This window comes from Pundamilia nyererei, unplaced genomic scaffold (assembly GCF_000239375.1).
Source record: "Pundamilia nyererei isolate P.nyererei 1_Seehausen unplaced genomic scaffold, PunNye1.0 scaffold00088, whole genome shotgun sequence".
Classification (NCBI taxonomy): Eukaryota; Metazoa; Chordata; class Actinopteri; order Cichliformes; family Cichlidae; genus Pundamilia; species Pundamilia nyererei.
Genome location: NW_005187489.1, coordinates 443150 through 457550, shown reverse-complemented (window position 1 = coordinate 457550; position 14401 = coordinate 443150). Strand labels below are relative to the sequence as shown.

General features: G+C 40.2%; 1 protein-coding gene across 1 annotated transcript; it reads left to right on the top strand.

The window, feature by feature from the left end:
* The first annotated feature begins 3236 nt into the window (after window positions 1-3236).
* bsdc1 (BSD domain containing 1) lies at window positions 3237-12976 on the top strand. The gene is made up of 11 exons (XM_005738936.2): window positions 3237-3300; window positions 3824-3878; window positions 6405-6521; window positions 6618-6785; window positions 7880-7934; window positions 8726-8841; window positions 8929-8997; window positions 10447-10531; window positions 10615-11094; window positions 11257-11360; window positions 11455-12976. Exons 1-11 carry the CDS (start codon window positions 3290-3292, stop codon window positions 11482-11484), a joined length of 1290 nt encoding a protein of 429 aa, XP_005738993.1. The 5' UTR covers window positions 3237-3289; the 3' UTR covers window positions 11485-12976.
* Window positions 12977-14401: the final 1425 nt, after the last annotated feature.

The window sequence follows — 14401 nt, the reverse complement described above, 5'->3', positions numbered from 1 at the left end:
ATAGATAGATAGATAGATAGATAGATAGATAGATAGATAGATAGATAGATAGATAGATAGATAGATAGATAGATAGATAGATAGATAGATAGATAATATTAGCCATGAAGCTTTTTTGAAAGCCTTGAACTACACATAAATTTTGATTATAAACACAGTTTATAATCTGGCAAAGACATATGGAGTCAAAAAAGACAGAAATATCTTTTAACAGCACAAAGGCTGCACTGATGTTATTACACCATGACCTTTTGTAGATGAAATGTAGACAGATGGATAAGTTAACCGCTTCAGATACTGATCAATAGTGGAGTACTTATCCCAACTTGGCTCAGGCCAACCTGCACTGACAGAGTTAATTAGGGGACTGAAAGACCCAATTAAGAGGAATGAGGGGCCGGACGGGGGACTTGTATTGGAGGACATACGCACACATTGTGCAGACTCTAGATAAAAGAGAACTTCAATTAAGGGAGAGCACACTTCCAGAAGCTTGATGCCTGTTCTTTTTACATTTTATGCTTAGTAAAGCCAAGCTCCCCACCACCACCCCTTTTCACTCAGAATACTGATGAGGGGAAAGCACAGCTGCTGGGGGTCAACACACATATGCAGTATGGTGTGCACATACGCTCACATGTATGCACACAGATGTACAGAGGAGGGAGATTGATGGGGGGACTCAGGCTGGAACTGCTTAATGCTGATTAGTCAACATAATGTCTGAAGAAGGAACGCTCTGGATTTGATGGGTTTCATAAAGAGCTTATTGGTTAAATTAGTGTTAATTAAAAGAGAAAAATCAGCATATTTTTAAATTATTACTTTCCTCCATGAAAGATCTGGGTTATAGTTTCTCATTGTCTCTCTGATGCACTTCTCCAAACTATGCTGTAAGATTGGTTGCCTGCTTTTGGTCACAACAGCAAGACTATTGTTTCCAAAAATGAGTGATGAGACCGTGTAACTGTCAATAAAAAATTATTTGTAGGTCAATTAAACCCTCCCTTAATCTGAAAATTTTAAATGGAAAGGTTGTGTAATACTTAGGAAAATAACTGGTGGAACATCTTTAAACTAGTCAGTAGGATATTAGGCTATTATTAAAAAAAAAAAACCATCCAAGAAAAGCAGAGATTTCCAGAAGTAAAGGTGAGGAAAGCTAAGCACTCTTGCCTGCATGCAAGGGGCAAGGCAAAAACCACTACTGAATGGCGTTGGCTTTTGGGTGGTGAACTAAGGACAGCCAGACTTGGAAATCACTCCACAGGCTCAGGAACACCAATAAGAACATACAAGTTTTTGCAGCATCCAAAAAAGCACATCAACACTTTACCATGTCTGGAAAAATATTAAAAAGGCCAAAAAAAAAAAAGATCAAGAAACAAAGCAGACTTGTACAAGCCAAAGCTCAGTGAAGATGAATTAAGTGGAAATCTGTCCTGTGTTCTCAGCAAACTTAAATTGCAGAAATCAGGAATGTACATCATGAATAATAACTCTTGAAGACTGTTTAAAAGCAGCATCCATGATGGTGTTTTGGTGCATTTGTTCACATTAACGTTGAACATTACATACAGGTTTGAGTGAGCTGCCATAAATGGAAAGTGCATATTTCATCAATACAAAGCATTGTGGGCCCATGGTAAAAGAGCCTTGGCTGATCAGTTTGTTGGCTTCTGTTTGCCCACCTGCATTTAAAGGACTGAGCATAGATTCCCATTCAGATTAAGATCAGGGAAGTTTTCTGGCCATGGTTTTAAAATGTACTTGTCACGAATTATTACTTTTGCCCTGTGCCACGGTGATCCACCATGTTTCATAATGCATAAATTGTCACCAAACTGAAAGAAGTTGATCTTTCAGTATGTTTTTAGTTTTGTCAAAAAAGAAAGGCAGGTGTACAAGCAGAAGCTGTCACGGCTGCAGTGGCAGGCTGTGTGGAGGTAAGATAAGGACCCAATACGCAGGCACTGCTGATCTGAATGAGCTTTATTATGGAGAGTGACATACAAACAAGAGTGAGGGCAGCAAGAAAGAGAACTAAGAAAGACTCTAAACTGGGAAAACGAAAGAAACAAAACTGAAACCTGAACCCCCAGGAGGACATAAAGAGAGAAACTCAGGGCAATAACACGATGTGATACAGGGACATAACAGAGCATGGAGGAACAAAGATGGACCAGTAACAAGCAAGAGAAAACACAGGGCTTATATACACACAGGAGCAATCAGGGAATGAGAAACACGAGGGAGACACAGCTGGGGTAAATTATACATAATGAGACAAGGGGACGCAAAATGAAACTCACTGCACGTAGGACTGGGAATATCAAAATAAAACAGGAAACAAGACACGATTCACAAAGACGCGGACTAGACACTGAGAGACAGACTGAAAGAATATGACACACGTGACACAAGGAAGATAGTGACTTAAACTAGAAACCAGAACAACAAATAACATCAAGAGAACAAAACAATGAATAACCAATAATCAGGAAATTAACTTAAACACAAAAAGCTGGGAAACACCCAGAGCAATGACAGTAGCTCACAAAATGTGATGAAGTGATATCAAATGATGAGGCAAGAATGGATTTCAATGAATCAGGGTTTGGCCCAGAGTATGCTATCCAAGATGCCACAAAGAATTTCAGAAGTTACTTAAGAAATTGTTATGATTGTTCTTCACTAAATCATAGAAGCAAATAAAAACAATCAAATTTAAAAAATGCAGCAAGCTTTATGAAACATAACTGTATTACTCAAATCCCAAACTCTTAAGTGCTTAGTCCTTTCTTTTTTTTCAAACGTGGTGCTGGCAACAATATTAGCACTTTCCACTTTTGAAAATAATAATTTTGTTTAATTAACATTTCACGATGCTTTTTACTGTAAAAACACGGCTTAAAACATTTATAGTAACGGTAATTTACGTTAAACAGTTTCTGTCAACTTGTGATTTGATTCTGTGCTATTGTATTTACCTCATTATTGCAGGTATGCCGAAATACATGCGAAGAGAAACTGATCATACGCGCTCCCGAACTGTTTGGTCCTCTGCAGCCACCGTAGACAGGACACAGAAACTAAAATAGTTGTTTATAAAACCAAACATTGGTTTTTAATGGGTTTATTTAATTGAGAATGTGATGTGGACATTGGTATGCTGTAGATGAGAAGTCATTAAAGTCTGTGTTTTCTTCTACTCTTTTTTTTTTTTTTTTTTTAAGCCACGCTGTCGGGGTGAGAGTTCAGTAAATACTGATGATGTCATCGTGTGAAGATGGCTGAAGGGTGAGAGTGAAGTCGCAAATTATTTTAACTTTTACACTTTAATCTTACAAAGAGCGATGGTGTCATGCATTTGTTTTATGTCTCATTGTGTCGTGTATCTAACCAGATATAGTGTGTTTACTTTGCGTTAACTCTAGCGTGTAAAGCTCTCGGAATCTTTTCAGGAAGTGCGTTTGTTTACCAAAACACAGCCTGGCTAGCGTTAGCATATGCTAGTTAGCTTTTGCTGTTTATCTTTTTAAATCACGCAGTGAGAAACTCTGGGCTGTGTTGACTCATCATTTTTACGCTTAGTGATCATATTTAGCGTTGAAATTCACTTCGTGACTTATTCGAACATTTAATCTAGCAGAGCTGACGTTAGCTTACTCGTTATCTGTCAAAGCTGCGTGTGTTTCTGGAATCCTTGAGAATCTCAAACTCAGATCCTTTGATCGATTGCGAACAGACTGTAAATGAAAAGCTTTGGTGCTGATTGTTAATATTTCCTCTTCTCTTTCTGGATTTATGTGCGTGGTCACAGAGAAGGCTGGTGGGGAGGCTGGCTGCAGCAGAGCTTCCAGGCCGTCAAAGACAAGGTAATGATGTCAAACCAAAAGACTTCCACATTATGACAGTTAGTAAGCCTTTGTTTATGTTAATGCTCAGGAATATTATGAAATATTTTGAGGTTTTAATAAAGAGGAAGAGCCAAAATACACCAGACAACACATTTTCATAGAGTCATTGCTGAGTAACAGTGCCAGCTGTTTCTCAGTTTTTCTTAGTGCCTTCGAGGGGCACAGTTTTAAAGTGTTTTGAGGTTGGATGCTGATCCACAAAATAAATCTCAGTGGTATAAATGTGGAACTGTGTGGCAGAGAAATACGCATGTCACAAGCATCTGCTCTAAACCAGATTTTGGGCAAAGCATGTGGTTTCTTAGCACTACTGCAATTTTCAGAAGAATTATGTAAACCTGTTGCTTTCGCACTTTCTCTGGCATATTCTCCTTCAGAAACCCATTCAAATTCATGCCTCACAATTTAATGATTGAATCCTTTTTTATACCAAATAACCAAAGTTGCGTTTTTAGCAGAATAGACAGTTGTGGTCAGAATTTCCATCCATTTATCATGAATATTTTGGTAATTTTAGGCTTATAACGACTTCTTTAAACTGTTCTTTTTCCCAGGGTGGAGTGATTGTACAGCAAACAAGTGTTGGATGCACAAGTTTGAATTTATTTGGGATTTTCTCTAATCCACATGGGATCAAAAGTATACCCCCCAATAATATTTGGTTAGATGTCACTTAGAAAGTTACACCTTGACCAGATGCTTTTGGCACACATAGACAAGCTTCTGATAATTGCAGGTGGATATTTAACCACTCTTCTTGGTGGATTTAGTATAAATTGGTTGGTTTCTTGGTGTAGATCTGGCTTTTAACAACAGTCCACAAATTTTCAACATGGTGAGGAATTTTGGAAGCTCAAAGTTAGTCTGTTTTAGGCTGTTTCAAAGGCTGTTTTGTTGTGTTTTTGGATCATTTTTTCTGTTGGAACAACCAGTTGTGTCCAAGCTTCAACCGTCAAGCTGCTGATTTGGAGAATTTGGAATTAGTTCTACGTCCTAATTATTCCATCTGCAATGCTACCACCACGCTTGACAGGCTGTTCCGGTTGAATACCTCATTGTTACTTCTCCAAACGTACCTCTTGTCATTGTGACCGAACAGCTCAATCTTTGTTTTGACACGCTTCAAGGTATAGGTTTTGGAGGTGGGGCTCTTTTCTTGGTACCTCAGTCTATGGCGACGTAAAACTAGCTTTGCGATGGACAGTGACACTGAGGTTCCAGCAGTTCCCAGTTCATGGCAGGTTTGAGCATCTGAGCCTTGGTGGTTCTGGGTTGTTCTTGAATATGCTAATCAATTTTCACTCACCTGAAGATGACAGTTTGGGTCTTCTGGACACAAAGGAATGACTTTTACTTAAGTACAGTTGTTTGCACTGATGATCTTGGAGTCTGCAGTTGATTAGAAATGTCTCCAAGAGATCTTCCTGATTTGTGTGAATCTACAATTCTTCTTAGATCTTCACTGAGTTCTTTGGACTTTCCCATTGTTCTGAGTATTGGCCTTTCCAGTGACATCTGCCAAACATTCCTTATGAAGGCAAAGAGAAACAATAATGATGACTAATGAAGTTAAACATGCATAGGACTTGTCAGATATTATAGAACCTTCTGCACCATTTATTTAAATGTATACAAACAGTCACTTAAATCTTTTAGCCTATATGGATACTTTTGGCCCTGTGCGGATTAGAGAAAGCCCCAAAATAAATTCAAAGTCATTAAAGCTGTATGGTGTACGATCGTTCCACCCTGGAAAATGAACAGTTCAAAGAAATCATTAAAGTCCCAAATTCCCTTGACATTCATTCCTGTCATGAGTGGATGTTGTTCACACCTTTACGAGTTGTAGTTATGTGCTCCACAGTTTCAGAACCACTAATGGATGTAATATGTTTTCAGTCTGTAGGCATTCATTTTGGCTCCTTCTAGCGCCTGTACTGTAAGTGGACAAGGAGACACTCAGCAGTACTTTTATTATGGTGCTTCACAAAAAAACCAAACTGTTGTCAACATTCCCTGTTGGACAGGATGTGAGAGGAGAGATGAAGACAGGGGCACCGTTTTATAGAAGAAATGAGTTATATAAAGCAACAGGGTTGTGTCAGCCAGCATTTGAATGTCATATCAGTATACGTTTAAAAACTCACTTTACTGCAACAGTTTCAACAGTTTCTCCTTTTTCCTTAATAAAAAATGTTGCTGTAAAAGCTGAAGAAAAAAAACATGATCTTTTATTTTAAATTTCATACTCGGTAGCATTGTACCACCACTCAGTTTAGATCAACTCGGATACAAAAAGATGAAATGGTTCCAAATAAATGATTTCTTTAGAGTAATTAAACAAAAGACCAACTCATATTTTTAAGAATTTTGCCACCATCTTGGTGTATCGCCGCTTATGACTTTGATAGGCTGAAGCAGCAATTTCCTGAGAGATATGATAAGGTTGAATCTGGATTTTGATCTTTGTCCTTTTCTTTACAGTCATCTGAAGCCTTAGAATTCATAAAGCGAGACCTGACTGAGTTCTCCACTGTGGTGCAGCATGATACAGCCTGCTCAATTGCAGCTACGGCCACTGCCGTCAGAAACAAACTTGCAGTAAGTATTAGGCTTTAACTGCGTCGTGTCTTTTATGAATATCTCCCAAATGCCTGCTTACATGCAGATCGATTGTGTATTTATTCTGCTTTTTAGGTGGAAGGTTCCACTGAGACTACAGAAAAAGTGAAGAAGAGCCTCTCTAGTTTCTTAGGCGTAATATCAGACACGCTTGCTCCACCTCCTGATAAAACTATTGACTGTGATGTAATCACGCTGGTGGCAACACCAGCAGGAACCACAGAAGTTTATGACAGTTCAAAAGTGAGTATTAAAGTGTTTGTATTAGCACGGCCGTTAATTCATTAGTTAAAAATGGCTAAACACACATGAGGTCCGAATGCATCATGCTGTTTGCACCTTTTCTCACTTGTTTAGGTCTAGGCATCAAAGGCTGTTTAATGGTTTTGGTAACAGTTGAGATTTTGGTTGAAATCTGCAGTTTCAGTTCTTCACAGGGCCTCATTATTGTTTCCTAAATCTGATGCTCACAGTACAGTCAAAGGAAACTTTTTTGTGACATTAGCTCTGAGAATAAAACAATAGGTTTTGAAGATCGAACAATGAGAACAGGACATGATACATGAGAGGAAAGACTTTGGACAACATCCTGACCTGACTCACCCAGCTGTTAATTATCCTTATGGAGGCCCAGCTCCACAAGCAGTGGGTGCAGTTGAGTTTACACTATCATTTTTGCTGAGACTGAACTTAGTATTTTTAATTTTGGTCTCTAGCTGGATGGAGGATCACTAACAGACTGAGTTGTTCTCCTTCAGACTAAATTATATTAACACTGAGAGACTCCCTAAATCCTGTTCTTAAATGCTCTGGGCACAAGTATTACTGGAGCTGCATAGAGTGGCGTAAATTGATTGGAACACTATCATGATAATGTTCTCTTCAAGGGATTGTGGAGGGGAGAGATCCTCTGAATATTGACCTCTTTCTTGCCATTTTCCAATTCCTGCTATGTATCTACATCTCCACCCTCTCTGCCTTTTGCCCATTTTCAACAAGTTTTGCTCCTGATAATGTTTTGGCCACTTTCATAGGACTGTTTTGGAAATAGAAGTTACCACATATGGTGAATATAGACAGACTAAGGTTGCATGATACAGATAGACCTGGTAAATTAACTTGTTAAAGCTGGAGCACAGAATTTTGTGTGAGACGAAGAGAGAGCAAAAAGCTTTTTGCTGAAAATCTTTGAAGAAAATGCTTCACGTTGCGTTTATCAAGTACAGAGTCCGTCTTCAGTTTTAGTCTCTGTTGTGTTATCAAACTGCAAAAAGTGAGCACATGATGTGCATGTGGAAACTACACGATCTCCATTCAGCGTTTGTTGTTTCCTGCAGGCACGTCTCTACAGTTTGCAGGCTGACCCAGCAACATACTGCAACGAGCCAGATGGTAAGAAAAATCATGATCAACTGGTTGATCTGTGAAGGTCTGCAACCGGTGTTCTGTTGCAGACATTTACAGTCGACACTTCATTAGGTACACCTTGCTATTGGGTTGGAGCCTCTTTAGCCTTCAGAACTCTTTGGAGCATAGATTCAAACAAGTGCTGTAAACATTCCTCGCACGCTTTGGTCCATATTGACATAATAGCATCACATCAGCGTGATCCTGAGATGCTGTTGTGTATATATATATATTTTTTGTAATGAGTTATTATCAGCTCAAAGCAGTCTGACCATTCTTCTCTGACCCCTGGCATCAACAGGACGTTCTCTCCCAGAGAAATTACACTTATTGGATATTTTCTCCTTTTTTGGGCCATTCTCTGTGAACTTTAGAGATGGTTGGATTGGAAAATCCCAGCAGATCAGCGTATTCTGAAATATTTATACCAGCCCATCTGGCACCAACAAACATGCCACATTTAAAGTCACTTAAATCCCCTTTGATCCCCATCCACGTCATTGGCTGATTAGATATTTGTAGTAAGAAGCATTTGAACAGATTTGCCTAACAAATTGGCTGCTGAGTGTGTTTTATTTGTTGGCAGACGTATTGATGTAGTGTTTTGGTTACTTTGAATGTGTGTTTTGTTTTCTCTTATACCTCTGAGAGACCTGTATTTACCTTTTGTGGGGTCAATAAAATCTTTAGGCTATATATTGCAATCTTTTGATCAGATTTACTGGAGTCCTCCTTAAAATCATCTAAATAATGAAATGTTGTTTTTTCTTTGTCAGGCCCCCCTGAACAGTTTGAGAGCTGGCTGTCCACCTTCAGCCTGGACGATAAGAAAGGCGAAATCTCTGAGCTTTTGGTCAACAGTCCCTCTATACGAGCGCTTTATACCAAAATGGTATCACTTGTTGCTCTCTTCGAACGTTTGCTCCTCGTCTCCTTTTGAATAAATAAAGAAGATAAGAACTTTGTCTCTTTTGTGCAGGTGCCAGCAGCCGTAGCACATTCTGAGTTCTGGCACAGATATTTCTACAAAGTCTTCCAGCTGGATCAGGTAAACCTGCCGTTTCATATGATTTTCTTTTTTCCTATATACCGGGTACACACATCTTTCATGCAACTTAAATATTTTGTCTTGGGTGCCACCTGCTGGCCAGTTTTTGGACTTTTCTAGGAGGTTTACCAACGTGCTCAAACAGCAACCTTAAAATGAGCCACATACACAAAGAACTATTGAATGAAATTTTCTTTTCCAAATGTGAAAGCTAATCCAGTAACACGGTCTGTGTTTGGGCGGGAGGATATTTGTGGTGTTTTCTTGTCATTATGATTTCTTCACACTGACACGAACTCACAGGAGACGAGATTTGCTGAATAACAGCAGCATTCCCGTTGGTGCCTCTTTGTATTCTTTGTGCACGTTGCTCTCAGTGTGAAATAGGAATTATGCTTTTAACGCCTAATTACCCCGTGTGCATTTCTATTATGATGTTGTTGTTGTTTTTTTTCCCCAAACGGAGAAGACGTTCTCCTCTTCCCATTAAAGTTGTTATTCAACACATTATTATGGAAATAAAGGCTGCGGCAGTAAAGAGTACTTTTATGTATCAAACACAATAATTTATTTATGAGAGGCGCTAACATTAGAGCAGATTGTTGATTGCAGTTTTCTCAAAAATTGCACATCCAAACTGTTTTAAAGACATTTGCAAAAGGAAGGCAAATACAATCAGTACATTTAAAAATTAAATCATGTCTGATTATGTTGGAGCCAATGTGAGTTTTAAATCATCAGAGCAATACAAACTTTAAGCTGGTCACAGTTTTACACTAAGTACAAGTCCTGTTTGAGGTTTATTAGGTTAAAGTTGAGTTTAAGGTTAAACTAAAGAACTGGTACTTGGCTGTGTTCATGTGATTGAATGTCCTCGGGGTTTGTCACTCATGGTGAAACATGAGATCTGCTCATCTGAACAACCCCAAACTTAGCTGATGCTAGCAACCTCAGTTAGCTACGCTGCATTAATAAACTGAATGGTCACATCAGACATATATCGGCTAATTAGCGCTAAGTAATTACTAGAATTTAACTTAGCAAATAGCACCTGAAACACAAACTTCTTGTATGGTCTGAACTGCACAGCCGTAAGATTAATCAGATACGTCCATTAAAAAGATCTGAAAAGGGTTAGGGGTTAGCTGTCGATCAAAGTGGCTTTCCTTTTTTTTTTTTTTTTAAATGAAGGGAACATTCACTTTTTGTGCCAGCTTCTAAATGCTGCTTTTTAATGCTCTAAAGCTGAGACGCTTTGGGGGCCAATGTACTTTTGGAGCCTCAGATGGCGATTAGAAGAACTGTAGATGGTGGCAATTGACACTGGCTCTGTTTTTTGGGATGGATGGATGCTGCTTGGGACAGACATATAAAGACTTGAATTTTTAATGGGTCTATGATTCACAGATATTGAGACTATAGAAGCTTTTGTTTTTCTGTGTTATCTAGGAGGAGGCGAGGAGGTTGGCGCTGAAGCAGAGAGCAGAGCAAAGTGCGCACACAGAGACGCTGGGCTGGGAGGAAGAGGAGGAGGGTATGTTCGGGAGATTTAATGGTTATCTGCCAGCTTTGCTTTGAAACACTTTCACTCACACTGGCTCCTGCGTTTATTGTCAGATGACTTCCTTGGTGCCACGTCGTCATCTCAACTCAACCTCAGGCCCCCGTTGGACAGCAGCAACCTAACAGTTCCTACAGGGGCCGCTGTGCTGAGTCCCGTCCTGTCCCCGAGCGAAGAGCGTGAAACCACCTACTCGGTCAGCAGCGACAGCGTCAGTCTGCCAACTCAGGTAGAAGTGCGGCCAGAGCCCGTAACCGCAGAGCTGGCAGAGAAACTGACAGAGAAACTGACAGAGGCCAGCTTGGAGGATGTTGTAAACAAGACGCAAGACGAGCAGAGGCCCGGAAACAGTGACTTACCTCCTGAAGCTCAAGTGGAGGCCGTTACCCAGCCCGAGGTCACAGCTGACGGGGTGTCAGCGCGAGCCCCGGCCTCAAAACCGGAAAACTCAAAAGAAGATGGACCACAGGACCTGAGAGTTTTTGAGCTCAACTCTGACAGCGGGAAGTCTACGCCCTCCAAGAACGGCAAGAAAGGTGCGATGACCTGAGGCAGTTGGTCTTACTGTTCCAGTTGAATCGAAACAGGATTAGGTTCAGGGATGTGTTTATGAGTTTTCCACTTAATAGGCTTAGAAGAAGCCGCAGAGTCAAGGTCATAAAGTCCCAACTTGTTGTGTCTCTCTCCTCCATCTCCAGGCTCGAGCACCGATGTGAGCGAGGACTGGGAGAAAGACTTTGACCTGGACATGACGGAAGAAGAGGTCCAGATGGCTCTCTCTAAAATCGAAGCATCTGGAGAGGTTAGTGGAGTTTTTTTTTTCATGGGGGGATCTATATGAATAATTCATGTTGTGTACATTCTGCTCACTTTTTTTCCCCTCCTCCTCTCACCAGCTGGATGAAGACTGGGAGAACTGGGAGTGAGTGCCTCGGCTACACGAACCCCGTCCCGCCATTAAAGCTAGTTCTCTGCAGACGAACCATGCTTAATGTGTTTTAACTCTTTGTCCACTCTGTCACCATGTCATGATTGTCAGTGGGGGATTTTTTTTCTGGCGGGTTTGTACCATATTGGTAAACCTGTTGAAAAGCGCAACGGGAAGACCAAGGCAATAAGAATTAGAGTGCTCTGTCAGCTGTAGGCCTCTAGCGAGGGAAATGACTCTTGGCTATTTCTTGGAGTAACTTCTCACTTTAGAGAGTGTATGACACTAGCGTAGGACAGGTTGTAATCATTCTGACCTTAAAGCTCGAGGGCGAGTCGGAATGTGAAGGGTTTCACTGCAGCAGCCGGGGAGGAGCTGTTTCTCTTTACTTTCTTTATCACATAAAATTCATCTTGTATATGTTGCGAGTGTATTTCCAGGCGATGATTTAAATGCTGGCTGCGAAATAGCCATAAACTGTAATGCTGCTTGTCTCCTTTCTAAGATGAAACACTTTAAACCTGACTTTTTCTTCTTTCTTTTTTTTCCTATTTGAGTGATCATGAATGATGACACTTTTCTTTCTCATCTGTTTTATGCAAGTGAATCTTCAAAATGTAAAAAATATTTTGGCCTTTTTTCGTTTCCTTCAGATTGCTTTTCATTTTGGACTCACTCCCGACGCTTGGTGTACGGCCTTGTAAAACACACAGTAGTGTGATGATGTAATCCAAATGTTTTTGTGACACCATCTGAAACACAACCAGCTGACGTGTCGTTATTCCCTCTCTCCTCGTCGCGTGATTGATTCAGATATACAAGATTTGTGTTGGTGTCTGTCATTTTCAAGTAGTTATAAGTTGTTTATCTGTTTGTCATATGTGGGTAGAGGGAGTTTGTTAAGAGAACAGTCACAGTTGACCCAATAAAGAGAGTTCAGACCGGTTCTGGTATTGTGATTCCAGATGCTTTGGTTTGAATTTGAGGAAAGCTCGCAGGTTCAGTCAGAACAACAATCCTATGATTTTTGATTTTTGATTTTTTTTTGTCTTCGTTGGTCCATCGTCAGAACAAAATGGCTCAGCAGGCAGTGTGCCAAGTAGAAGAAAGGGTGAAGTGAACACGCTCCACGCTTTTCCAATTTCCTTATCCATCATCTGTAACGTATTGAGGAAAAATAAGCCTAGAGGTGTAATATTTATACTACAAGAAATGCTTAATTATTGTATTATGTGCTTTAGATTGCATGTCTGTGCAATAACATTATGCAAAACATTGTGCAGATGGTCACTGTTGAGTTGTATGTTTAGTTTCGTTTTGGCTGTTCTTCAGGTTTTGACGATGTGTTGCATGTATATAACTCGGCTGCGTGTTCCCTTCAGAATCACACGTTGAACTAATCAGAGCTGTCGACTTCTTTTTGTTTAACGTCAGTTATTTCACTTTATTTTCCAGGTGATCTCTGTCATTAAAGGATTCATGGCTAACGAGCTCCGTGTCTTGCTTAACGGCATACTGCAGGACGACAAGAAAAACGTTTAAAATGCACAATATGTGGAGATACTTTTAAGTTTCCACTAGAATTTTGCAGTTTAATTTGTAAAAATTTGGCTACTACAAAAGTGCTTATATTAGTGTCTTTGTCAGGACAAATTTGGATTTAAGATGAAAAAATCAAAAATGATGCGAAAAGCTGTTAAACTACTTCTAGAGGTTTAAATGTACGTCTGTTCATACATTCACTGCCTACATAATTAGGTGCACTTTGCTGGTAGAGGCAGGCTGTGGTGTTCAAATGATGTTTGGTACCAAGCGAACCAAAGTCCCCACAGCGTTAAACCAACATCAGAAGCCTGAGTTGTTAATAGCAGGCAGGGTGGATGTTTACACCAAATTGTGACTCTACCATCTGAAATTCACAGCAGAAACTGAGACTCATCAGGCCACGCAACATTTTTCTAATCTCTGGTCCAGTTTTGGTGAGTCTGTGAGTTTTAGCATCACTTTCCTGCTCAGAGCTGACAGGACTGGCAACCAGTGATACTCGCATGCAGACCTTGGGTGTAACGAGTGGTTATTTGAGTTACTGTTACCTTCCTATCAGCTCAAGGCCTCTGACCACTGACATCAACAAGGCAACCGCTTGATATTTTCTCTGTTTTCAGACCAACCCCAGAGTTGGTTGTGTGGGAAAATCCCAGCACATCAGCAGATAGGTTTGACCTCTTTCACTGTACTTTTTTCTAATCTTTTTTGGTCCAAGTTCTTTGGCCGTTATTTAAATAAATGCGTAATATTAAGACGTCCAGAGGTATGGAGAAATAATTAAAGCTTCCTAATAACACCTGAGAGTTGCAGGTATGTTCGAGCAGGTGTTCTTACTCTGAGGAATAACGGAGCCATCTGTGGACTTTACAGAAGAGCGCTGCTATGATGTGAAAATAAGAATACAAATAACTGAATGTGAACTCAAAGATTTCTAAAATTTGGAGGAAAACATGGGTGAAAAATGATCACAAATTTGAATGTGGCTGGTAAATAATTTCATATTTAGCCTTTAGGGTTGGAAAACCTTCAGTTCTGGCATATACGCTACAGCAAGAGCATATGTTTGCAACGACCAGCCCTGCCACCTGATGGCGCTGTTGCTCCATTTAGACAGTTTTAGTCACAAGCTGCCACTCCTTTTCTTTCAGCTGCAGCATCCATCTCACACACGGATCAGCCACGTTTCAGACACACACCGATGTTTTTATCATCAGTTGCATTAGTAGTTTTCCTTCTTGCATTTTTCACACACAGTCTCATCTAATTTGACACCCTCCCCCTTCCCGGATGCCCCGAGGGGGCTGTCAGTGAAACGCTTTGGTGGGTGCTTGTGGTGGCATCTGCTGGGCTAATGTAGGTCACAGTGG

Bases quoted from the DNA above. Each gene is read 5' to 3' on its own strand.
- bsdc1 (XM_005738936.2), top strand. The intron at 3,879-6,404 runs GTAATGATGTCA...TTTTCTTTACAG, and splicing joins TCCAGGCCGTCAAAGACAAG to TCATCTGAAGCCTTAGAATT. The intron at 6,786-7,879 runs GTGAGTATTAAA...TGTTTCCTGCAG, and splicing joins AAGTTTATGACAGTTCAAAA to GCACGTCTCTACAGTTTGCA.